Source organism: Microcaecilia unicolor, chromosome 9 (genome assembly GCF_901765095.1).
Source record: "Microcaecilia unicolor chromosome 9, aMicUni1.1, whole genome shotgun sequence".
Lineage (NCBI taxonomy): Eukaryota > Metazoa > Chordata > Amphibia > Gymnophiona > Siphonopidae > Microcaecilia > Microcaecilia unicolor.
In genome coordinates, this window is record NC_044039.1 from 150,979,315 (window position 1) to 151,003,469 (window position 24,155).

Below are 24,155 nucleotides of genomic sequence, written 5' to 3' on the forward strand. Positions count from 1 at the left end.
CTAACCCCCACCCACCCTCAAAAAACCAACTTTAACAACTTTTTTTTCCAGCCTCTATGCCACCGTCAAATGCCATACCCAGCTCCATCACAGCAGTATGCAGGTCCCTGGAGCAGTTGTTAGGGGGTGCAGTGGACGTCAGCCAGGTGGACCCAGGCCCATTCCCCCCTACCTGTTACACTTGTGGTGGTAAATGGGAGCCCTCCAAACCGTCCCCAAAACCCACTGTACCCACATCTAGGTGCCCCCCCTTCAGCCATAAGGGCTAAGGTAATGGTGTAGAGTTGTAGGCAGTAAGTTTTGGAGAGGATTTGAGGGGCTCAGCACCCAAAGGAAGGGAGCTATGGACTTGGGAGGTATTTTACTTTTTTTTTTTTTTACTTGTTACAAGTGCCCCCTAGGGTGCCCGGTTGGTGTCCTGGCATGTGAGGAGGGATCAGTGCACTACGAATCCTGGCCCCTCCCACAACCAAATGCCTTGGATTTGTTCGTTTTTGAGCTGGGCGCCTTCGTTTTCCATTATCGCTGAAAAACTAAACCGCCCAGCTCAAATCCGCACATATCCGATGCATTTGCCCGACACAAACCGTATTATCAAAAAAAAATGATGGGCGCCCATTTTTTTCAAAAATATGGTGTCCCGCCCCTTCAGGTACCTGTTCTCAGACATAGACGCCCATGGAGATGGGCGTTCGCATTCGATTATGCCCCTCACTGTCTCCTTAAAGTCTTAAACCTGTCTGGCAACTGAGAAGAAAACCACCAGGTTGTTAAACTCAAAAGCCAGACAGCCTTGAAGGCTATGCTCCCCAAAGACTTAAGATAGACTTTCTTCTTCCTTTTTTTAAAATACAAACTACCTGGCACAAACCAGGATAGGGTCTGCAACCCTTAGGAACTACCGATATCAAATATGACAACAGAAAAACAAAACAAAAAAAAACCCTGTATAATATCCAACACCATATGGCTGAAACTGGCACCACTAGGCTTATGCAAATGAGAGAAGAAAACAAGAGAGTAATCAACCTTCCAAGAAGTATATCAATAGGTCCAATGCAATTTAAAGAGGACAAGCTATGGCTTTACCAGACCACACAGCTCTAGGCTTCAACTCTGCACCCCATAACTGAAATATAAATGTTTCCAGAATATAAGAGCACGATCCAGCCCATAACTAGATGCAAAAACTTCTTATAATAGAAAGACCAAAACTCAGGGATAGAAAAGAGTCTGATATTATACCTCAAGATACGCTTCCGGAGAATCTCACTGAGCTGAGACTGTAGATGAAATGGCTGGATGAAGGTGACGGTTCTAGAAAAACGAGGTTACTAACCTGTAGCAGGTATTCTCCGAGGACAGCAGGCTGATTGTTCTCACGATTGGGTGACGTCCACGGCAGCCCCAGGATCGGAAGATCTGCCTAGCAATAGAAGTTTGCTAGCTCTCGCGTGTCCTGCGCGACCGTCTTCCCGCCCGTAGCGCGAACGTGCTCTCCTGTCCAGTGAAAAGCAAAAGATAAGGGAAGACACAACTCCAAAGGGGAGGAGGGCGGGTTTGTGAGAACAATCAGCCTGCAGTCCTCGGAGAATACCTGCTACAGGTTAGTAACCTCGCTTTCTCCGAGGACAAGCAGGCTGCTTGTTCTCACGATTGGGGTATCCCTAGCCCCCAGGCTCACTCAAAACAACAAACATTGGTCAATTGGGCCTCGCAACGGCGAGGACATAACTGAGATTGACCTAAACAACAACAACTAACAGAGTGCAGCCTGGAACAGAATAAAAATGGGCCTAGGGGGGTGGAGTTGGATTCTAAACCCCAAACAGATTCTGCAGCACCGACTGCCCGAACCGATTCTCGCATCATGTATCCTGCTTTAGGCAGTAATGAGATGTGAATGTGTGGACAGATGACCACGTCGCAGCCTTGCAAATCTCTTCAATAGAGGCCGACTTCAAGTGGGCCACTGACGCTGCCATGGCTCGAACACTATGAGCCGTGACATGGCTCTCAAGAGTCAGCCCAGCTTGGGCATAAGTGAAGGAAATGCAATCTGCTAGCCAATTTGAGATGGTGCGTTTCCCGACAGCCACTCCCCTTCTATTGGGGTCAAAAGAAACAAACAATTGGGCAGACTGTCTGTAGGGGCTTGTCCGCTCCAGATAGAAGGCCAATGCTCTCTTGCAGTCCAATGTGTGCAACTGATATTCAGCAGGGCAGGTATGAGGGTGGGGGAAGAATGTTGTCAAGACAACTGACTGGTTAAGATGAAACTCCGACACCACCTTTGGTAAGAACTTAGGGTGAGTGCGGAGGTCTACTCTGTTATGATGAAATTTGGTATAAGGAGCATGAGCTACCAAGGCTTGAAGCTCACTTACTCTACGAGCTGAAGTTACTGCCACCAAGAAAATGACCTTCCAGGTCAAGTACTTCAGATGGCAAGAGTTCAGTGGCTCAAAAGGAGGTTTCATCAGTTGGGTGAGAACGACATTGAGCAAACCTCTCATGAAGCGAACAACTAAAGGCTGTCCTGAGATAGGCTTACCCTCTACACGATAATGAAAAGCACTAATTGCACTAAGATGAACTCTTACAGAGCTGGTCTTAAGACCAGCCTCAGACAAGTGCAGAAGGTATTCAAGCAGGGTCTGTGTAGGACAAGAACGAGGATCTAAGGCCTTGCTGTCACACCAGAGGGCAAACCCATTTGAGAGCATAACACTGCTTCGTGGAATCTTTACTGGAAACAAGCAAGACTCGGGAGACACCCTCAGAAAGACCCAAGGAGGCAAAGTCTATGCTCTCAACATCCAGGCCGTGAGAGCCAGGGACCGGAGGTTGGGATGCAGAAGCGCCCCCTCATTCTGAGTGATGAGGGTTGGAAAACACTCCAATCTCCACGGTTCTTCGGAGGACAACTCCAGAAGAGGAGGAAACCAGATCTGGCGCGGCCAGATTGGAGCGATCAGAATCATGGTTCCACGGTCCTGCTTGAGTTTCAGCAAAGTCTTCCCTACCAACGGTATGGGAGGATACACGTACATGAGGCTCTTCCCCCAATGAAGAGAAAGGCATCTGATGCTAGTCTGCCATGGGCCTGAAGTCTGGAACAGAACTGAGGGACCTTGTGGTTGACCTGAGTGGCAAAAAGATCTACCAAGGGGGTGCCCCATGCTTGAAAAATGTTGTGTACTACTCCAGTTGAGAGACCACTCGTGAGGTTGCATTATCCTGCTCAACCTGTCTGCCAGACTGTTGTTTACACCTGCCAGATAAGTGGCTTGGAGAAATATGCTATGCTGGCGAGCCCAAAGCCACATCCTGATGACTTCCTGACACAGGGGGCGAGATCCGGTGCCCCCCTGCATGTTGATGTAGTGCATAGCAACCTGATTGTCTGTCTGAATTTGAATAATTTGATGAGACAGCCAATCTCTGAAAGCCTTTAGCACGTTCCACACCGCTCGTAACTCCAGGAGGTTGATCTGAAGACCTGTCTTCTGGAGGGACCAACATCCCTGGGTGTGCCCATCGACATGAGCTCCCCACCCCAGGAGAAACGCATCCGTCGTCAGCACTTTTTGCGGCGGAGGAATTTGAAAGGGACGTCCTAAGGTCAAATTGGAGCGGATTGTCCACCAATGCAGGGAGGTGAGAAAACTCGTGGACAGTTGGATCACGTCCTTTAGATTTCCCGCAGCTTGAAACCACTGGGAAGCAAGGGAGTCCAGCAGAGCTCCTATAAATTCTAGTCTTTGAACTGAAGAAGGTGGGACTTTGGATAATTTATCACAAACCCTAATAGCTCCAGGAGTTGAATAGTCAGCTGCATGGACTGTAGAGCTCCTGCCTCCGAGGTGTTCTTTACCAGCCAATCGTCGAGATAAGGGAACACATGCACTCCCAGTCTGCGTATCGACGCCGCCACTACTGCCAGGCATTTTGTGAACACTCTGGGCGCAGAGGCGAGACCAAAGGGTAGCACACAGTACTGGAAATGCCGTGTTCCAAGACGGAATCGAAGATACTGCCTGTGAGCTGGTAGTATCGGAATATGAGTATAAGTATCCTTTAAGTCCAGAGAACATAGCCAATCGTTTTTCTGAATCATGGGAAGAAGGGTGCCCAGGGAAAGCATCCTGAACCTTTCTTGGACCAGATATTTGTTCAGGGCCCTTAGGTCTAGGATGAGACGCATCCCTAGTTTTCTTTTCCACAAGAAAGTATCTGGAATAGAATCTCAGCCCTTCCTGCCCCGGTGGCACGGGCTCGACCGCATCAGCGCTGAGAAGGGCGGAGAGTTCCTCTGCAAGTACCTGCTTGTGCTGGAAGCTGAAAGACTGAGCTCCCGGAGGGCAATTTGGAGGTGTTGAAATCAAATTGAGGGCGTATCCTAGCCGGACTATTTGAAGAACCCACCGGTCGGAGGTCACAAGAGGCCACCTTTGGTGAAAAAACTTTAACCTCCCCCCGACCGGCAGATCGTCCGGCACAGACACTTTGATCTCGGCTATGCTCGCCTGGAGCCAGTTAAAAGCCCGTCCCTTGCTTTTGCTGGGGAGCTGCAGGGGCCTGAGGAGGCGCATGCTGTTGACGGAAACGAGTGCGCTAGGGCTTGGCCTGAGCAGGCTGGCGAGAAGGTGGATTGTACCTACGCCTATTAGAAGCATAGGGAACATTCCTCCTTCCCCCATAAAAACATCTACCTGAAGAGGTAGATGCAGAAGGCGTCCGGTGGGAGAACTTGTCGAATGCAGTGTCCCGCTGGTGGAGCTGTTCTACCACCTGTTCGACCCGCTCACCAAAAATGTTATTCCCCCGGCAAGGAGCATCCGCAATCCGCTGCTGGACTCTATTCTCCAGGTCAGAGGCACGCAGCCATGAGAGTTTGCGCATCACTATAACTTGAGCAGCGGCCCTGGACGCAACATCAAAAGTGTCATAAACACCCTTGGACAGGAATTTGTGACACGCCTTCAACTGCCTGACCACCTCCTGAAAAGGCTTGGCCTGCTCCGACGGGAGCTTATCGACCAAGTCCGTCAGCTGCCGCACATTGTTCCGCATGTGGATGCTCGTGTAGAGCTGGTAGAATTGGATCTTGGACACGAGCATAGCAAAATGGTAGGCCTTCCTCCCAAAAGAGTCCAGAGTCCTAGACTCCCGCCCCGGGGGCGCCGAGGCGTAATCCCTAGTACTCTTGACTTTCTTGAGAGCCAGATCCACAACTCCAGAGTCATGAGGCAACTGGGTCTTCATCAACTCCGGGTCCCCATGGATCCGATACTGGGACTCAATCTTTTTGGGAATCGTGAGGTTACTTAATGGTTTTGTCCAGTTCGCCATCAATGTCTGTTTCAGGACAATATGAAGGGGAACAGTGGGCGACTCCTTAGGTGGCGAAGGATAGTCCAGGACCTCGAACATCTCAGCCCTGGGCTCATCCTCAGTAACCACTGGGAAGGGAATGGCCGTAGACATTTCCCAGACAAATGACGAGAAAGACTCTCCGGGGGAGAAAGCTTTCTCTCTGGCGAAGGAGTGGGATCAGAAGGAAGACCACAAGACTCCTCGTCAGAGAAATATCTTGGGTCTTCCTCTTCTCCCCACGAGGCCTCACCCTTGGTATCGGACACCAGTTCACAAACCTCAGTCCGAAGCCAAGCCCATCTCGACGCCGAGGAACTAAGTCCTCAATGGCGGTGCCGAGAAGAAGACTCCCACACCACCGGCGACATCAACGGGGAGTCAACCTGGGTGGCAGCGGAGGCCGATGCTGCAAGCAGTACTGGCGTCGCTGTCCTCACCACGGGCGGAGAGCCAACCGCCGCATCTCTCAATGGTACCGGCAGCACAGGCACTGACGGTACCGGAGCAGATGAAAGCAGCAGCCTTTCCAGGATCCCTGGAAGAATGGCCTCGAGGCGCTCATCCAGAGTGGCTGTCGAGCAAGGCAGTGGGGCCGGTACCGGCAACGAAGGCAGAACCTGTCTGGGGCGCAGAGGCGGTACCGGGTTGTCCGGAGCAGAGCGCATTGACACCTCCTGAATGGAGGGTGAGCGGTCCTCCCGGTGTTGACGCTTCGTGGGTAGCGAATCCCTCGGTGACCCGGAGCTCTCGATACCGTGACGGGAAGGTGACTGATGGCCATGCTTCTTCGCCTTCGCTCGAAGCACGCCAGTGATATCTCCTGGTACCGAAGAGGACGACGTGGAATCCAGACGTCTCCTCGGGGCCGGGTCCGAAGGTGGTCGGTCCCGGGGGGTCTGTACCGCAGGAGCCCTCGAGACGGGTGGAGATCCACTCGTTGGCTCACTGCTACCAGCATGGGATCTCTGGACAGCCATCACCTGCGCTCCGGACGTCGATGCACCCTCCGATGCCGACATCGATACCGGCGATGACTTCGGTACCGCTGGCTCCACCGACATTGAAGGACCGGACGAGACTCCGAACAGAACGTTCCACTGAGCCAATCTCGCCGCCTGAGTCCTCTTCTTGAGCTGGAGGCACAAAGTACAGGCGTTAGCATATTATATACCAGGAAAGGAACCAAATCAAAATTTGGAAAACCCATTAGATGTATCCCGTTTGCTTGAGACTTCTGACACAGAATTAGCAGTGGCGGCGACTTTGGTCGCAACCACTGCATTATTACCCGATAAAGGTTGGATCTTTCGTCTATTTTTCCGAAATAAAGATAAACCCTTTTTGGGTTTTAAAGTTTTATTATTTCCTGATGTCTCCAAGGAGACTCGTAGACGAAGGAAACAATTTTTGCTCCTTAAGTCTGAAGTACTGCGCTTGGGGGGCACCTTTTTTTTAAGATACCCCTGCAAGTGCATAATAAGACTTGTTGAGAAGAAATATGTCTTTACAGAACCTTCACATCTGACAGCCCTGATAGCATCGTTGACTAGGGATGAGCGTTAAACTATAATTATATTAACTCCACTTAGTAAGAATAATGTGATTCGTTAGTTATATATTTTTCCTTTTGTATTTTTACATGATTTACTCCTTGAATTCCTAAATCTTGGATCCTAAATTATGGACTTGAGTATCATTGCCTATTTAAAGGATTTATATTTTCTGTAATATGATTATCCTTATTTTTATGATGCTTTTCCATCAAGATGTTTTTCTTGTATAATATGTTTAAATTGAATAAAGAATTAAGATTTTAAAAAAAGTACAGGCGTTAGGGCGATGACCAGCCCCGAGACACTAGAGACACGAAACGTACCTATCAGTGAGCAAGATCGTCCGGCTGCACCGCGTGCACTTCTTGAAGCCACTGGCAGGCTTCGATGACATGGGCGGAAAATTCGCGCTGGCGAGGTCAAATGCGATGATGCCAAAAAAAGGGCACCAAAAAAAGGAAAAAGACCCGTACGGGCGGCGAAAAAAGCCGCTCACACCAAAGAAAGGAAACTTACGGGAAACTTCTACAAAAGTAAACGGAAACAAACGAAAACTCTTTTTTTTTTTTTTTGAAAGAAACACACAATAGTAAGAAGAAAACAGCCAAAAAGGCGAAAAACGCGGCGAAGAACGCAGCGGCCTCTCTGGGGCAGAGAACGAACGATACATGGCTGTTCTGAACCGCGGAAAAAGAGAGACTGGAGAGCAGGTTCGCGCATGCGCGATTCACGCGAGAGCTAGCAAACTTCTGTTGCTAGGAAGATCTTCCGATCCTGGGGCTGCCGTGGACGTCACCCAATCGTGAGAACAAGCAGCCTGCTTGTCCTCGGAGAATCCTGAAGTACACTTGAAGATGTACACATTTAGTCCAGATTACACAGTCAATCTTTTGAATCAGAAGCTGGATCAGATGAATCATTGGATAGTATCCCATGGTCTCAAGCTGAACACAGATAAATGTAATACTGCATTTTTTGGATCTTCTACGACCATTCCATCATCTCAGTCTTTACAAATAGTGGATTGTATTTTACCACAGGTTGACAAGGTACAGTTTCTGGGGGTGAATATAGATAACTTGTTGTCTCTCAGCCACTATATTTCTCAAATTGTTAGGAGTTGTTCCTTTAAGCTGAGGAAACTTTATTCAAGTCATCAGTTATTTAATGTTTCTTTCCTTTGAATGCTTATGCATGCTTTGGTAATTTCTACCTTGGATTACTGTAATGTTTTACTGAATGGAGTTACCCAGTGACAGTAGAAACACCTACAGGTGGTGTAGAATGCAGCCTTGATTTACTTACAGCAGTAATTGCAATTCGATGCCAGAGACTGTGTTAAAAGCAGTTAGCTTAGCGGGATTTAAAAAAAAAAAAAAAAAAAAAAAAAAAAGGTTTGGATAACTTCTTAAAAGTCCATAAGCCATTATTAAGATGGACTTGGGAAAAATCCACTGCTTATTTCTAGGATAAGCAGCATAAAATGTATTGTTCTGTTCTGGGATCTTGCTAGGTACTTGTAATCTGGATTGGCCACTGTGTTACGTTCTGCTACACTCCTCCAGAGGTGCAGTCTGCTTGCGCAGGGTATGGGCATTTGAGGATGTGGTGGCCATCTTGGATGTAGGTATCTCCAGGTTAGGGCGGCCATCTTGGTAATGGGCGTCTCAGGTGGTGGTGGCCATCTTGGAGCTGAGCTGCTTCAGGAAGGAAGCCCATATTTGGGCGTTCAGCATCTCCTCTGATGGGGGCAGCCATCTTGGAACAGCTGCACATGGTTGAGCCTAATTCCTGTACTATTTAAAGCCCTGCTTCCAGTCCTTCCATGCTTCGGCTTCTGCTGCAAAGAGGTCGTGGTTCTTGTCCCGTGTTCCTGGACGGCTATCTTGTTCCAGTGTTTCCTGTGTACCAGACCTTGGATTGTTTCTTGACTTTGCGTTGTGTTGCTGCCTGCCCAGACCTCGGACTGTTTCCTGATTACTCGCTGCACTGCTGACCCCTTTGTTCCTGGACTGTGTTTACTCTCGCCTGTTGGGTCGGTGGCTGTGCAACCCTGCCGGTTCCAGAAGTCCTGGTGACTGCCCGCACCTGAGGGCTCAACTCTCAGGGAACGGCGGTCGCTTCCCAGGTGAAGCTAGGGGTTGTCTGGCTGCCTGACCGTGTGCAGTGTCACTCCTTCTTCGTCGTGCTCAGTCGGGGCACAAGGGCTCACATTTCCCGCCATAACACACTGTTAGAAACAGGATGCTGGGCTTGATGGACCTTCAGTCTGTCCCAGGATCACAATGCTTACATTCTTAAGCAAGCCATTTTGAGCATATGTTGCTTCTACTCTTTAAGACTATTTCTTCTGCATTTCTGCTTTATCTCATTTTCTGCAACCATACCATCCCTCACAGACACTTCATTCTTCTTAAGGTCAATTTCTTCAGGTTCCTTCCATTCCTGCCATCCATTCTTCCACTATAAGGAAGAAAATATTTAGTGTGCAAGGTCCCACTCTCTGGAATGCCTTCCCATTGGATCTCTGCCTAATAGTCACTGAACGACTAAGGCTAAACTCAAGACTCACGTGTTTTGCCAAGCTTTTCGGACATTGGTGTCTGGTTGAGGACTGATGGTGATGGTGGGGGGTGGGGCTGACCTACAGCAGTGTGACTTTCTTTTCTTTTGCATATTGTAGTTCTTTTCCTGTGTCTTTCTTTTCTTTTTTGCATATTATAGTTCTCTTCCTGTGTCTTTCCAGTTATTTATGAATTGTATACTGTTTTCTCATGGGCAGTATATTAAGTAAGAAAAACTTGAAACTTGGAATTCCAGGCATAAACTCTGGAACTGAAGGGTCCTCCTGTGACTGTGTTATAGCTCAATCAGGTTTTAGCCTCTTGAAAAAAAAACCTCAGCCATATAGAGGTTGATTCAAAGAGATTAACTTTGAAGCTATCCAAACTAGATAGGTTAAAAATACATGTGAAGGCTAAGGATGGGGCTTCCAGTTGATCTAGGGGTTTCTAGCTGACCAAGAACCGAAAGTCCCTATTTTTACAAGGAGTGTGAGCACTTGCTAAAGGTTGTAAAAGCATTCTTGTAACCACAAAAAAAACCAACAACAAAAAACTGAGAACTCTATTTTTAGTCCCATCTGAATTTTTATTTAACAGGCAGTAAAATATGTAGAATCTGAAGGCCATACCTCAGAAGTGCCCAAAATAAAAGCTGCAGTGATGTGGACAGCTACTTTTAAAATTTGCTGTTCTGGGCTCTGATTGGCCCAGGAGCTCAAATTCAGCCAGGATGTACTGGCTTTTTCTCCAATCTTAGTCAGGGATAAGAGAGAAAGATCTCTTTGCTGAGGCCCTGTGAACAGTTATATTTGACAACCTATGAGCAGCTATTTATTTGCTGCATTTGTATCCCACATTTTCCCACCTATTTGCAGGCTCAATGTGGCTTACATTGTTCCATCATGGCAATCGCCATTCCAGAGTGAGAGATACAAGTGGTGTTACATAAAGATCATGAGTGACATTGTAGATTAATCAAACAAAGTATAAAGAGATCACAATTCGGGATAAGAGAAAGTAGTATTGCGTTAAAGTTCATATGATGGGTCGTTGCAGTATGCCTTGTTGAAGAGGCAGGTCTTCAGTGATTTCAGAAAGTTGGTTAAGTCGCGCATTTTTTTCACATCAAGTGTAAGTGCATTCCATAGCTGCGTACTTATGTAGGAAAAGCTATATGTCCTGAACTCCCCAGGTACTATATAGATAGTAAACAAATGCTTAGATAGTGTTATAATTTATCCATATTTCAGTTACCTGTTATTGTTTTGCTGATTGCATCTTTTCTGTTCATTGTTCTAATTCTTCATGGCAATAAACATTTTTAGTTTATTGCCTCTGCTTGTCAGGAATAAGAATCCTGGTGGTTTGTGTGTTGGGTCTGTGTGGCCCCAGTAACCTAGAAATCACTGGGGTTAATTTGAGAGTAGGAAACTCGCCCAGAGGCGGTTGGGACCCAGTTGGTGAGAGGAAGGTGCTCATGTAGAGCACAAACGGCATGTGCAGGCGGACCTGAGTTGTGCTAGAGACAGACCCTCTAAGTGGCCATGGGGTAGCCCCAGGTGGGTGGCTAAGCATTTCGTGACACTGAGCTTTGCTGGCTGCCAATTCCAGAGACTGACCTGACATATCTGCAGTTAGGTATCTGCAACAAAGTACTGCAAACCTCAGCAGCCATTCCAGCTGCTCTGTGTCCACTGACTCCATAGCTCAGGTTCCATGCAAAGCTATTGTTGATAGTAATGCTGCTAGAGAGTTAGCTTCTGCGAAGAGACTTTGCATGAAACAGTCCATTTGTGCTCATCATTACTGTGCTTCAGTTGCTGTGGAGAGCAACAATGCTAAGACTTCATCTGATATGGCCCTTTGCACTTCTATTGCAGAATCTCAGCTGCCACTTAGAGCAATTCTATAAATACAGCATCTGTCAGCATTAATAGTTGTCATTTCAATTCTGTAAACATCAGCTAGGTTTTTCATCTTTGAAAGACACAACCACCACAAGAAAAAGAATCCTCAAGAATAAAAGTGAGATGAAATGAACTTGGACTCCTTGCTTGCCTTCTATTCATCTCTTTTCACTGAGATAATGCTGAGCTTTATTTCATCAATACCAACGTGTTTAAGAGCCTATCTGGCCTGTCCAGCACAGGGTCTGCAAGGTGTACCAACAACATCCAATGGAGACTGAGAAATTCTGAGTATCTGAGGTTACAAGGTGCCCTTAAGGGACAAGTCACAGATAACTATTTTATTTCTGTCTATCTGCTGGTCAACAGAACCCTACCGTTCTGGTAAAGATGCTAAGGAAAGACCATTTCAAAATCTGTTCTCTTTTTATGGTGGTTTCCACATACATTTCTTAGCCTTCTTGATTCTACATTTGTTCCCCCTTGCCTCTCAAATCAGCTTTAAAAGCTTATCCAATGTTTAGTGCACAAAGTTTATCTGGTATAACATCTTAAATTAAATGTTAAACAGTCTATATCATCAGGCAAAACAGTGCCAGGACAGCTGCTACCAGGAACTCCCTTGAAGAGGAGCAGTTTGAATAAATTTTTCAAATGAGTTTCTGACATTACCTTCTCTTTTCTTCCTCATTTTTTTAAGGTAGACTTCTGCCCGAATCTCCTCAAAGGAGAACTCTTCCACACCAGCGCACACCTTGTCTTTACAGTACATCAGTTTCTGCTCCTTCTCTTCAGGATGGCTTTGGATTCTCTGCAAAGGATCCTCCTCTTTTCCTGGCTTCCGTGCACTTAGAACACCATTTATTGTGGGATTAATTTTGCACGGAGTTCTGAAAAAGAAAAACCAAACAGTTCCCTAGACCCAAAATCTTAAGACATTCTAGTACTGCAACAAACACAAAATATATAATTTTCTTTTTTTATTGAACAGCTTTATGGAGCAGCTGGTGCAGGAGCCAACGAGAGAAAGAAAAATTCTAGACTTGATCCTTAGTGGAGCGCATAATCTTGTGAGGGACGTTATGGTACTGGGGCCGCTTGATAACAGTGATCATAATATGATCAGTTTTGATATCAACCTTGAAGTAACTATACACAGGAAGTCAAATATGGTAAAATTATGTATAATCATACCTGATAATTTTCTTTCCATTAATCATAGCTGATCAATCCATAGACTGGTGGGTTGTGTCCATCTACCAGCAGGTGGAGATAGAGAGCAAACTTTTGCCTCCCTATATGTGGTCATGTGCTGCCGGAAACTCCTCAGTATGTCGATATCAAAGCTCCATCCGCAGGACTCAGCACTTAGAGAATTACACCCACGAAGGGACACTCTGCCCAGCTCACCACCGCCGAAACGGGGGAGGGGAATTAACCCAGCTCATCCCCACACAAGTGGGGGAGGGGAATCCGTCCAGCTCATCCCCGCGGAGCGGGGGAGGGACACCACACCCGCCGATGCGGGGGGATCTGGCTTATCCTGCAACCGCAACCACGGGAGGAGCTGACTGACCCTAACACCGCCGAAGCGGGAAGGGTACAAAGCTGCCCTACAGCCGCACGAAGCGGGAGGGAGTGCCGGCAGAATTTTAAGTCTCAATCCAGCCCCGTAAAACGGAGGGGAGAGGAATGCAGCAGCTCACTGCAACACAAACTCGTCTTAACTCTTGAAGAATCCAAGTGAAAAAACTTGAACACGAAGTCTTTCTGAAGTAACTGAAGACTAAACTTGAACCTGAAATGCAACCAGAATAAAAACAGTACAGATATCTGGGAGGGGCTATGGAATGATCAGCTATGATTAATGGAAAGAAAATTATCAGGTATGATTATACATAATTTTACCTTCCATATCATCAAGCTGATCAATCCATAGACTGGTGGGATGTACCGAAGCAGTACTCACCCAGGGCGGGACATTGAAATCCCTGACCTCAACACTGAAGCTCCAAACCGGGCCTCCGCCCGTGCAGCCACAGTCAAACGGTAATGCTTGGAGAATGTATGAGCCGAAGCCCAAGTTGCCGCCTTGCATATCTCTTCCAAGGAGACGGATCCGGCCTCTGCCATCGAGGCCGCCTGAGCTCTTGTGGAGTGAGCCTTCAGCTGGATAGGCGGCACCTTCCCCGCGGCCACATAAGCCGCTGCAATGGCTTCCTTGACCCATCTTGCCACTGTAGGCTTAGCAGCCTGCAGACCCTTACGAGGACCTGCACACAGGACAAACAGATGATCTGACTTCCGGAAATCATTGGTCACTTCCAAGTATCTGATGATGACTCGTCTCACATCCAGATATTTAAGAGCAGAGTACTCCTCTGGGTAGTCCTCCCTACGAAAGGAAGGGAGACAGAGCTGCTGATTCACATGGAATCGAGAAACAATCTTGGGCAGGAAGGAAGGCACTGTGCGAATAGTCACTCCTGCCTCAGTGAACTGCAGAAAAGGCTCTCGACAAGAGAGCGCCTGGAGCTCGGAAACTCTTCTGGCTGAAGTGATAGCCACCAAAAAGACTGCTTTCAACGTCAGGTCTTTCAGAGATGCCCTCGACAAGGGTTCAAAAGGCGGCTTCTGCAATGCTCTTAGCACCAGGTTGAGATTCCACGCAGGCACCACTGAGTGCAGAGGAGGGCGCAGGTGATTAACTCCCTTGAGAAAGCGCACCACATCTAGCTGCGAAGCCAGGGAAACACCCTTCAGGCGGCCCCTGAAGCAAGCCAGAGCCGCTACCTGGACTTTAAGGGAACTGAGCGACAGGCCTTTCTCTAGACCTTCTTGCAGGAACGCCAACACTGAAGAAATTGGAGCAGTGAAGGGAGAAAGTGAGCCTGCTTCACACCACGCTGCAAAGATACGCCAAACCCTGGCGTAAGCAGTAGAAGTAGAGCGCTTCCTCGCTCTCAGCATAGTGGCGATGACCTTGTCTGAGAAGCCCTTCTTCCTCAGACGCTGCCGCTCAATAGCCAGGCCGTAAGACCAAAGGGGGAGGGATCCTCCATCACCACGGGACCCTGATGCAACAGGCCCTGCTCCACTGGCAGTCGCAGAGGATCGTCGACTGAGAGCCTGATCAAGTCCGCATACCAGGGACGTCTGGGCCAATCCGGACCCACCAGGATTACCCTGCCGGGATGCTTTGCCACCCGGTCTAGCACCCTGCCCAACATGGGCCAGGGCGGGAACACATAGAGAAGCTCTTGTGTCGGCCACTGTTGGAGAAGAGCATCTACTCCCAGGGATCGAGGGTCCCGTCTAGAGAGCTGCACGGCTTCCGTCCCCGCGGGAATCCCGCGGAACCCGCGGGATTCCCGTGGGGACGGAGGCAGTTCCTGCGGGGTTCCCGCGGGGATGGAAGCAGTTCTGCGGGGTTCCCGCGGGGACGGAGGCAGTTCCTGCGGGGTTCCCGCGGGGATGGAACCAGTTCTGTGGGCTTCTCGTGGAAGTGTAAGCTGCACCTGCACCAGCCTCTCATCTACCGAATACCAATTTATTTGAGTGCTGTCTCTTCCTCCTCTTCTTCCTTGCTTTAACAGCATAAATTTGGAAAGTCTTCCATTAAGGAGGTGGTAGAGTCACAAATGATGACGGAATTCAAAAAGGCGTGGGATGAACACAGAGGATCTCTAATTAGAAAATGGAAGTTATATAAAAGCTAACCTTAAATGGCTGCATGTGTGTGGATATGTCAAGTGACACTTAGATGGCGACTCTGGCTGTGATGAACTAGAGCTGATACCTGGCAGACTTGTATGGTCTGTGTCTCTTTCATGGCAATCTGGTGTAGGATGGGCTGGAAAGGGCTTAGACAGCAACTTCAGTGGCTGGAACATAAGGACAGTGCTGGACAGACTTTTACGGTCTGTGTCCCACAAATGAGAACATGAATAGGCTGGAGTGGGCTTCGATGGCAACTCCAGCAGTTGGAACATAAGGATGGGGCCAGATAGACTCCTGTGGTCTTTGTTCCAGAAACACGAAAGAAAGACCATAATCAAGTATATAATATCACACTCGTTGATTTAATGATGAATTGATCATGAGTGTGACTATTGGGCAGAGTGGATGGACCGTTCAGGTCTATTTGCTGTCACTTACTATGTTACTGTTAATCCTCCTTGCTCCCAGGCTGGTGCACAGACCTCAGCTCTGACACAGGCACGAGAATCAGATGTCACCTGACCTACTGGCGCGTGCATGTGGCGTGAATGGACTCATCCTCAGCACACACTGCCAGTGAATCAGAGACAAATCTTACATGTGCGCACCAGAGTGTTCCAAGTTCCAACTTCTATTCCTTCCTTGCCTACAGTGCTGTGGCTCAAATCCAGAAAGGGAGCTGACTGGAACTTTCTTTTATGTACTATTAAATTCTTACGGGGATGGGTGGGGATGGGTTAAATTCTTGCGGGGACGGGTGGGGACGGGTTGGAATGGTTTTAATTTTTGCGGGGATGGGTGGGGACGGGTAAGATTCCAGCGGGGATGGGTGGGGACGGGTAAGATTCCAGCAGGGACGGGCGGGGATGGGTTGGATTTCTGTCCCCATGCAACTCTCTAGTCCCGTCCTCTGCTGAAGAAGCGCGGCACTTGGCAATTGGCCGATGACGCCATCAGATCTAGGCTCGGCTGGCCCCAGCGCTTCGTGATGTCCAAGAACGCCTGAGCAGATAGCTGCCACTCTCCGGGCTCCAAGGTATGGCGACTGAGAAAGTCCGCCTTGACATTCATGACTCCGGCAATGTGGGCCGCTGAAAGCTGCTCCAGGTTCGCTTCCGCCCACTGGCATAGATTCATAGCCTCCTTGGCTAGAGGGGCGCTCTTGGTACCTCCCTGGCGGTTGACATAGGCCACAGCCGTGGCATTGTCCGACAGAACCCGTACCGGTTTCAACGCCAGTACCGGGATGAACTCCAAAAGCGCCAACCGAATGGCTCTGAGTTCCAGGAGGTTGATAGACCACTTTGCCTCTGCAGGAGACCAGAGTCCCTGCGCTGTCCTTCCCAAGCAGTGGGCTCCCCAGCCCGACAAGGAAGCGTCCGTCGTGACGACAATCCACTCTGGGGTCACCAGAGGCATTCCTGCAGACAACTTGTCCATCTGCGTCCACCAGCTCAGCGCCTTGCGCACTGCTGGGCCCAAGGGAAGGCGCACAGCATAATCCTCCGACACCGGAGTCCAGCGCTGCAGCAGAGAGAGTTGAAGTGGTCTCATATGAGCCCTGGCCCAGGGCACTACTTCCATCGTGGCCGTCATAGAGCCCAACAGCTGCACATAGTCCCAAGCCCGAAGAGGAGAGGCTACTAGGAACTGGTTCACCTGAGCCTGAAGCTTGACAATCCGATTGTCTGGCAGGAACACTCTGCCCACTTGGGTGTCGAATCGAACTCCCAGATACTCCAGGGACTGAGTGGGGCGCAGCTGGCTTTTCTCCCAGTTGATGATCCATCCCAGGGAGCTCAAAAGAGCAACCACCCGGTTCACAGCTTTGCCGCACTCTGCATAAGAGGGGGCTCGGATCAACCAGTCGTCCAGATAAGGATGGACTTGTACTCCTTCCTTCCTCAGGAAGGCCGCGATGACCACCATTACTTTGGAGAAGGTCCGCGGAGCAGTAGCCAACCCGAACGGGAGGGCTCTGAACTGGAAGTGTCGGCCCAGTACTGCAAAACGCAGGAAGCGTTGATGAGGAGGCCAGATGGGAATATGCAAGTACGCTTCCTTGATGTCCAAGGATGCCAGGTACTCCCCTGCCTTCACTGCCGCTATAACAGAGCGGAGAGTCTCCATGCGAAAGTGCCGAACTTTCAAGGCCCGATTGACCCCTTTGAGGTCGAGGATAGGCCGTACAGAACCTCCTTTCTTTGGTACCACAAAGTAAATGGAGTAACGTCCCTTGCCAAGCTGATTTTCTGGCACCGGAACGACCGCACCCAGGCGGATCAGATTGTCCAAGGTCTGCTGCACTGCCACAGCTTTGACCGGAGACTTGCAGGGAGAGAGAACGAACCCGTCTCTTAAGGGTCGGCAGAACTCTAGCTTGTAGCCGTCTCTGATGACTTCCAGCACCCAAGCGTCTGAAGTTATTGTGGTCCACTTGCCCAGAAACGAGGACAGCCGTCCTCCAATCTGCACTGGGGCGTGGACCAAGGCCCCGGCATTGGGTACGAGACCCTGGGGGAGGACCGGAGGGAGCACCTCCGGGACGGCGGTCTCTGCGAAAGGAATGCTGCTTGGGGGAGAAGTTCCTCTTGAAGGAAGAGGAGGCAGAAGAGCCCGACCTGCCCGGGCGGTACCGACGGGCTTCCTGAAACCGTCCTCTGGAGATACCGGGGCGAGTACTAGCCCGAGCCCTGACCTCTGGTAACTTCTTGCCCTTAGACGTGCCGAGATCGGTCACGATTTTGTCCAGCTCGACCCCAAAGAGCAGCTTGCCTTTAAAAGGCAATCTAGCCAGGCGGGATTTAGAGGCGTGGTCAGCAGACCAATGCTTCAGCCAAAGCCACCGCCGCGCAGAGATTGTCTGAGCCATGCCTTTAGCTGAGGCTCTCAAGACATCATACAGCAAGTCTGCCAAATAGGCTAAGCCCGATTCCAGGGCCGGCCAATCAGCCCTCAAGGAAAGATCCGAGGGGGAAGCCCGCTGCACCATAGTCAGGCACGCCCTGGCCACATAGGAGCCGCAAATTGAGGCCTGCAAATTTAAAGCAGCCGCCTCAAAGGACGACCTTAAGGCCGCCTCCAATCTTCTGTCTTGGGCGTCCTTTAGGGCCGTGCCACCTTCCACTGGCAACGCCGTTTTCTTAGTCACCGCAGTGATTAAAGAATCCACGGTAGGCCACAGAAAGGCCTCACGTTCGCTTTCAGGCAAAGGATAGAGGCGGGACATAGCCCTAGCCACTTTGAGGCTCGCTTCCGGGACATCCCATTGAGCCGAAATTAAGGTGTGCATGGCATCATGCACGTGGAAGGTTCTGGGCGGGCGTTTCGTCCCCAGCATAATGGCAGAGCCAACAGGGGCTGAGGGAGAGACGTCCTCCGGAGAGGAAATCTTCAAAATGCCCATGGCCTGCACTAACAGGTTGGGCAACTCCTCTGAGCTAAAGAGCCGCGCTGCAGAGGGGTCATCCGCTCCATCCGAGCGGGGATCCGTCTCCTCCAAGGAATCCGCAAAGGACCGTTGGGAGAACTCAGATACGCTGCCCTCATCTACATCGGAGGAGACAAAGTCCTCCACGGCCTGGGAATCAACCCGAGGGCGTTTACCTCTGTGAACCTCAACCTCTGTACCAGACGAGGGAGTAGGGGCAGCGTTTTGCATAAGGAAGGCCTGATGCAGCAGCAAAACAAACTCAGGGGAGAAACCCCCCAGACTGTGCACTTCCGCAGCCTGGGCAACAGCCCTAGACGCACCCTCAACCGGCGCTCGCAAGAGCGGGGGAGAAACATGCTGCGCATCCAAAATGGCGTCCGGCGCGACACTCCGCGAAGGAGCCGCGCGGGAAGAGCGGCGCTTAACTTTAGCCGCTTTGGTGCCGTCGCCCAAATTAAGGGCGTTCATGGCATGAATGTCTCCAACCTCAAGGGCGGCCCAAGAAGAAGCCGTCCGAGCCGCGTGGTCAGCCAAGATGGCGGAGGCGAGGAGCGGGGGATGGGCGTTTATGGCGGGAAAAAACCGCCACGCCGGCTCAAGGACCGGGACATTCATCGGTCACGAAACTGTCATCCAACAAGGGCGAATCAGGCTTTAAGACCCCCGCATCCCCTCTAGAAGCGCTCAAGCGATCCGGGGAGCGACTCCTTACGCCCTCGCCCTCCGACGCCATATGCCACGTGGAGATAAATCGGGGAATCCCCTGCCCGCTATAAAAAGGTAAAAATTACCTGCTTTCCGCTCCGAGCTGTAACGACCTGTTGTACTTGGTGATTCGATCATTAGGCATATAGATAGCTGGGTGGCTGGTGGACGTGAGGATCGCCTGGTGACTTGCCTGCCTGGTGCGAAGGTGGCGGACCTCACGCGTCACCTAGATAGGATTTTATATAGTGCTGGGGAGGAGACGGCTGTCTTGGTACATGTGGGTACTAATGACATAGGAAAATGTGGGAGAGAGGTTCTGGAAGCAAAATTTAGGCTCTTAGGTAGAAAGCTGAAATCCAGATCCTCCAGGGTATCATTTTCTGAAATGCTACCTGTGCCACGCGCAGGGCCCAAGAGACAGGCAGAGCTCCAGAGTCTCAATGCGTGGATGAAACGATGGTGCAGGGAGGAGGGCTTTAGATTTGTTAGGAACTGGGCAACATTCTGGGGAAGGGGGAGCCTATTCCGAAAGGATGGGCTCCATCTTAACCAGAGTGGGACCAGGCTGCTGGCATCGGCGTTTAAGAAGGAGATAGAGCAGCTTTTAAACTAGAAATGGGGGGAAGGCCGACAGTCGCTCAAAAGAGCATGGTTCGGGATAAGGTATCTTTCAAAGATATCACCATAACAGGGAAGATAGAGTATCCTGATAGTGAGGTTGCAAAAGAGATTGTAGTAGATCGGGTATCTTTAAATAACAATAAAAATCAGACAAAAGATTGCCAATTAATACTGTCAAGTACTAAGCATGATGTACTTAGGAACAACAAACATAGTTTGAAATGTCTATATGCGAATGCCAGGAGCCTAAGAAATAAGATGGGGGAGTTGGAATATATTGCACTAAATGAAAAATTAGATATAATAGGCATCTCTGAGACCTGGTGGAAGGAGGATAACCAGTGGGACACTGTCATACCGGGGTACAAATTATATCGTAGTGATAGGGTGAATCGGATTGGTGGAGGGGTAGCATTGTATATTAACGAGAGCCTTGAATCAAATAGATTGAAAATTCTGCAGGAAACAAAACACTCCTTGGAATCACTGTGGATTGAAATTCCATGTGCAAAGGGGAAAAGGATAGTGATAGGAGTGTACTACCGTCCGCCTGGCCAGGACGAACAGACGGATGCGGAAATGTTAAAGGAAATCAGGGACGCAAACAAACTGGGCAACACAATAATAATGGGGGATTTCAATTACCCGCATATAGACTGGGTTAATGTAACATCTGTACACGCAAGGGACATAGGATTTCTTGATGAAATCAAGGACAGCTTCATGGAACAGCTAGTTCAGGAGCCGACAAGAGAAGGAAAAATACTAGACTTAGTCCTTAGTGGTGCTCATGATCTAGTGCAGGGGGTAACGATACGAGGGCCGCTTGATAACAGTGATCATAATATGATCGGTTTTGATATTGGCATTGAAGGAAGTGAAACTAGGAAATCAAGTACGCTAGCGTTTAACTATAGAAAAGGTGATTACGACAAAATGAGAAAAATGGTGAAAAAAAGACTGAAAGGAGCAGCTCGCAGAGTAAAAAACTTGCATCAGGCGTGGATGCTGTTTAAAAACACCATCCTGGAGGTTCAGGACAAATATATTCCACGTATTAGAAAAAAGGGAAAAAAGACTAAACGTCAGCCGGCGTGGCTAAACAGTAAGATAAAGGAAATCATTAGAGCCAAAAAACAATCCTTCAGAAAGTGGAGAAGAGAACCAACTGAAAGTAACAGGATAGATCATAAGGAATGCCAAGCCAAATGCAAAGCGGAGATAAGGAGGGCAAAAAAAGGACTTTGAGAAGAAATTAGCGTTGGAAGCAAAAATACATAGTAAAAATTTTTTTAGATACATTAAAAGCAGGAAACCGGCCAAAGAGTCGGTTGGGCCGCTGGACGAAAATGGTGTTAAAGGGGCGATCAGGGAGGACAAAGCCGTAGCGGAGAAATTAAATGAATTCTTTGCTTCGGTCTTCACCGAGGAGGATTTGGGGGGGACACCGGTGCCGGAAAGAATATTTGAAGCGGGGGAGTCGGAGAAACTAAACAAATTCTCTGTAACCTTGGAGGATGTAATGGGTCAGTTCAGCAAGCTGAAGAGTAGTAAATCACCGGGACCTGATGGTATTCATCCCAGAGTATTAATAGAACTAAAAAATGAACTTGCGGAGCTACTGTTAGAAATATGCAATCTGTCCCTAAAATCGAGTGTAGTACCGGAAGACTGGAGGGTAGCCAATGTTACTCCGATTTTTAAGAAGGGTTCCAGAGGAGATCCGGGAAATTATAGACCGGTGAGTCTGACGTCGGTGCCGGGCAAGATGGTGGAGGCTATTATTAAGAATAAAATTGCAGAGCATATACAAAAACATGGACTGATGAGACAAAGTCAGCACGGATTTAGTGAAGGGAAGTCTTGCCTCACCAATCTAATGCATTTTTTTGAGGGGGTAAGCAAACATGTGGACAATGGGGAGCCGGTTGATATTGTATATCTGGATTTTCAGAAGGCGTTTGACAAAGTGCCGCACGAAAGACTCCTGAAGAAATTGCAGAGTCATGGAATCGGAGGTAGGGTATTATTATGGATTAAGAACTGGTTGAAAGATAGGAAGCAGAGAGTAGGATTGCGTGGCCAGTATTCTCAGTGGAGGAGGGTAGTTAGTGGGGTCCCGCAGGGGTCTGTGCTGGGTCCGTTGCTTTTTAATGTATTTATAAATGACCTAGAGATGGGAATAACTAGTGAGGTAATTAAATTCGCCGATGACACAAAATTATTCAGGGTCGTCAAGTCGCAGGAGGAATGTGAACAATTACAGGAGGACCTTGCGAGACTGGGAGAATGGGCGTGCAAGTGGCAGATGAAGTTCAATGTTGACAAGTGCAAAGTGATGCATGTGGGTAAGAGGAACCCGAATTATAGCTACGTCTTGCAAGGTTCCGCGTTAGGAGTTACGGATCAAGAAAGGGATCTGGGTGTCGTCGTCGATGATACGCTGAAACCTTCTGCTCAGTGTGCTGCTGCGGCTAGGAAAGCGAATAGAATGTTGGGTGTTATTAGGAAGGGTATGGAGTCCAGGTGTGCGGATGTTATAATGCCGTTGTATCGCTCCATGGTGCGACCGCACCTGGAGTATTGTGTTCAGTACTGGTCTCCGTATCTCAAAAAAGATATAGTAGAATTGGAAAAGGTACAGCGAAGGGCGACGAAAATGATAGTGGGGATGGGACGACTTTCCTATGAAGAGAGGCTGAGAAGGCTAGGGCTTTTCAGCTTGGAGAAGAGACGGCTGAGGGGAGATATGATAGAAGTGTATAAAATAATGAGTGGAATGGATCGGGTGGATGTGAAGCGACTGTTCACGCTATCCAAAAATACTAGGACTAGAGGGCATGAGTTGAAGCTACAGTGTGGTAAATTTAAAACGAATCGGAGAAAATTTTTCTTCACCCAACGTGTAATTAGACTCTGGAATTCGTTGCCGGAGAACGTGGTACGGGCGGTTAGCTTGACGGAGTTTAAAAAGGGGTTAGATAGATTCCTAAAGGACAAGTCCATAGACCGCTATTAAATGGACTTGGAAAAATTCCACATTTTTAGGTATAACTTGTCTGGAATGTTTTTACGTTTGGGGAGCGTGCCAGGTGCCCTTGACCTGGATTGGCCACTGTCGGTGACAGGATGCTGGGCTAGATGGACCTTTGGTCTTTCCCAGTATGGCACTACTTATGTACTTATGTACAGTGAGTAGCTGCAATAAACGTTTAAATAAACGTCGAAATAAACGCCTTTAAGGACGTTCAAAAAATTTTTTTTTTTTTTTTTAACGGAGCCAGCGGGAGGGGGGAGAAAAGGAGGGACCTGGCACCACCAGGTTTGCACTTGCTCAAGAAGAGCCCTCAACCCCAGGCACTCAACAAAACCTAAAAATTAGGCTTGGAGGCCTAGCCAGAGCTGCTGCTGTGTGTGACCACCACCTGCTGAGATAGAGAACATACTGAGGAGTTTCTGGCAGCACATGACCACATATAGGGAGGCAAAAGTTTGCTCTCTATCTCCACCTGCTGGTAGATGGACACAACCCACCAGTCTATGGATTGATCAGCATGATGAAATGGAAATGTCTGTTCACGCTTTCCAAAAATACTAGGACTAGGGGGCATGCGATAAAACTACAGTGTAGTAAATTTAAAATAAATCGGAGAAAATTTCTTCTTCACCCAACGCATAATTAAACTCTGGAATTCGTTGCCGGAGAACGTGGTGAAGGCGGTTAGCTTGGCAGAGTTTAAAAAGGGGTTAGACGGTTTCCTAAAGGACAAGTCCATAAACCACTACTAAATGGACTTGGGAAAAATCTACAATTCCAGGAATAACATGTATAGAATGTTTGTATGTTTGGGAAGCTTGCCAGGTGCCCTTGGCCTGGATTGGCCGCTGTCGTGGACAGGATGCTGGGCTCAATGGACCCTTGGTCTTTTCCCAGTGTGGCATTACTTATGTACTTAATACATTTTTTGTCTAGCTTTCGAAGGCAATATACCTTCTTTGGGACAGAGATGAGCAAAAGATGACAAATATCAGAATACATAAGTGAAACAAAAAAAATTCACATGACAGTCTCAGGAGGAAAGGTAGGAGTGGAGGGGTGAGAAACAGGAAGAAATAGATTGGTGATCAAAGTATAATTTTATGGTTTACAATAGGAAACCCAGATCTTTGTTAAGTCCTGTTTGGTGGGCGTCAAATATTTCATCATTTTAACTTCAACCTGGATTGTTTAAAAAAATGTCCTTTTAGTATCTTGACCATAAGTCATTGA

At 48.6% G+C, this 24,155-nt stretch overlaps 1 protein-coding gene across 1 annotated transcript in view; it reads right to left on the reverse strand.

Annotated features, from left to right (window-relative positions):
• BUB1B (BUB1 mitotic checkpoint serine/threonine kinase B) overlaps positions 1-24,155 on the reverse strand; it is a 236,482-nt gene that overhangs the window by 159,359 nt on the left and 52,968 nt on the right. The window contains exon 9 of the mRNA XM_030213704.1: positions 12,076-12,293. Within this exon, the coding sequence (XP_030069564.1) occupies positions 12,076-12,293 (218 nt within the window). The remainder of the gene's footprint in view (positions 1-12,075; positions 12,294-24,155) is intronic.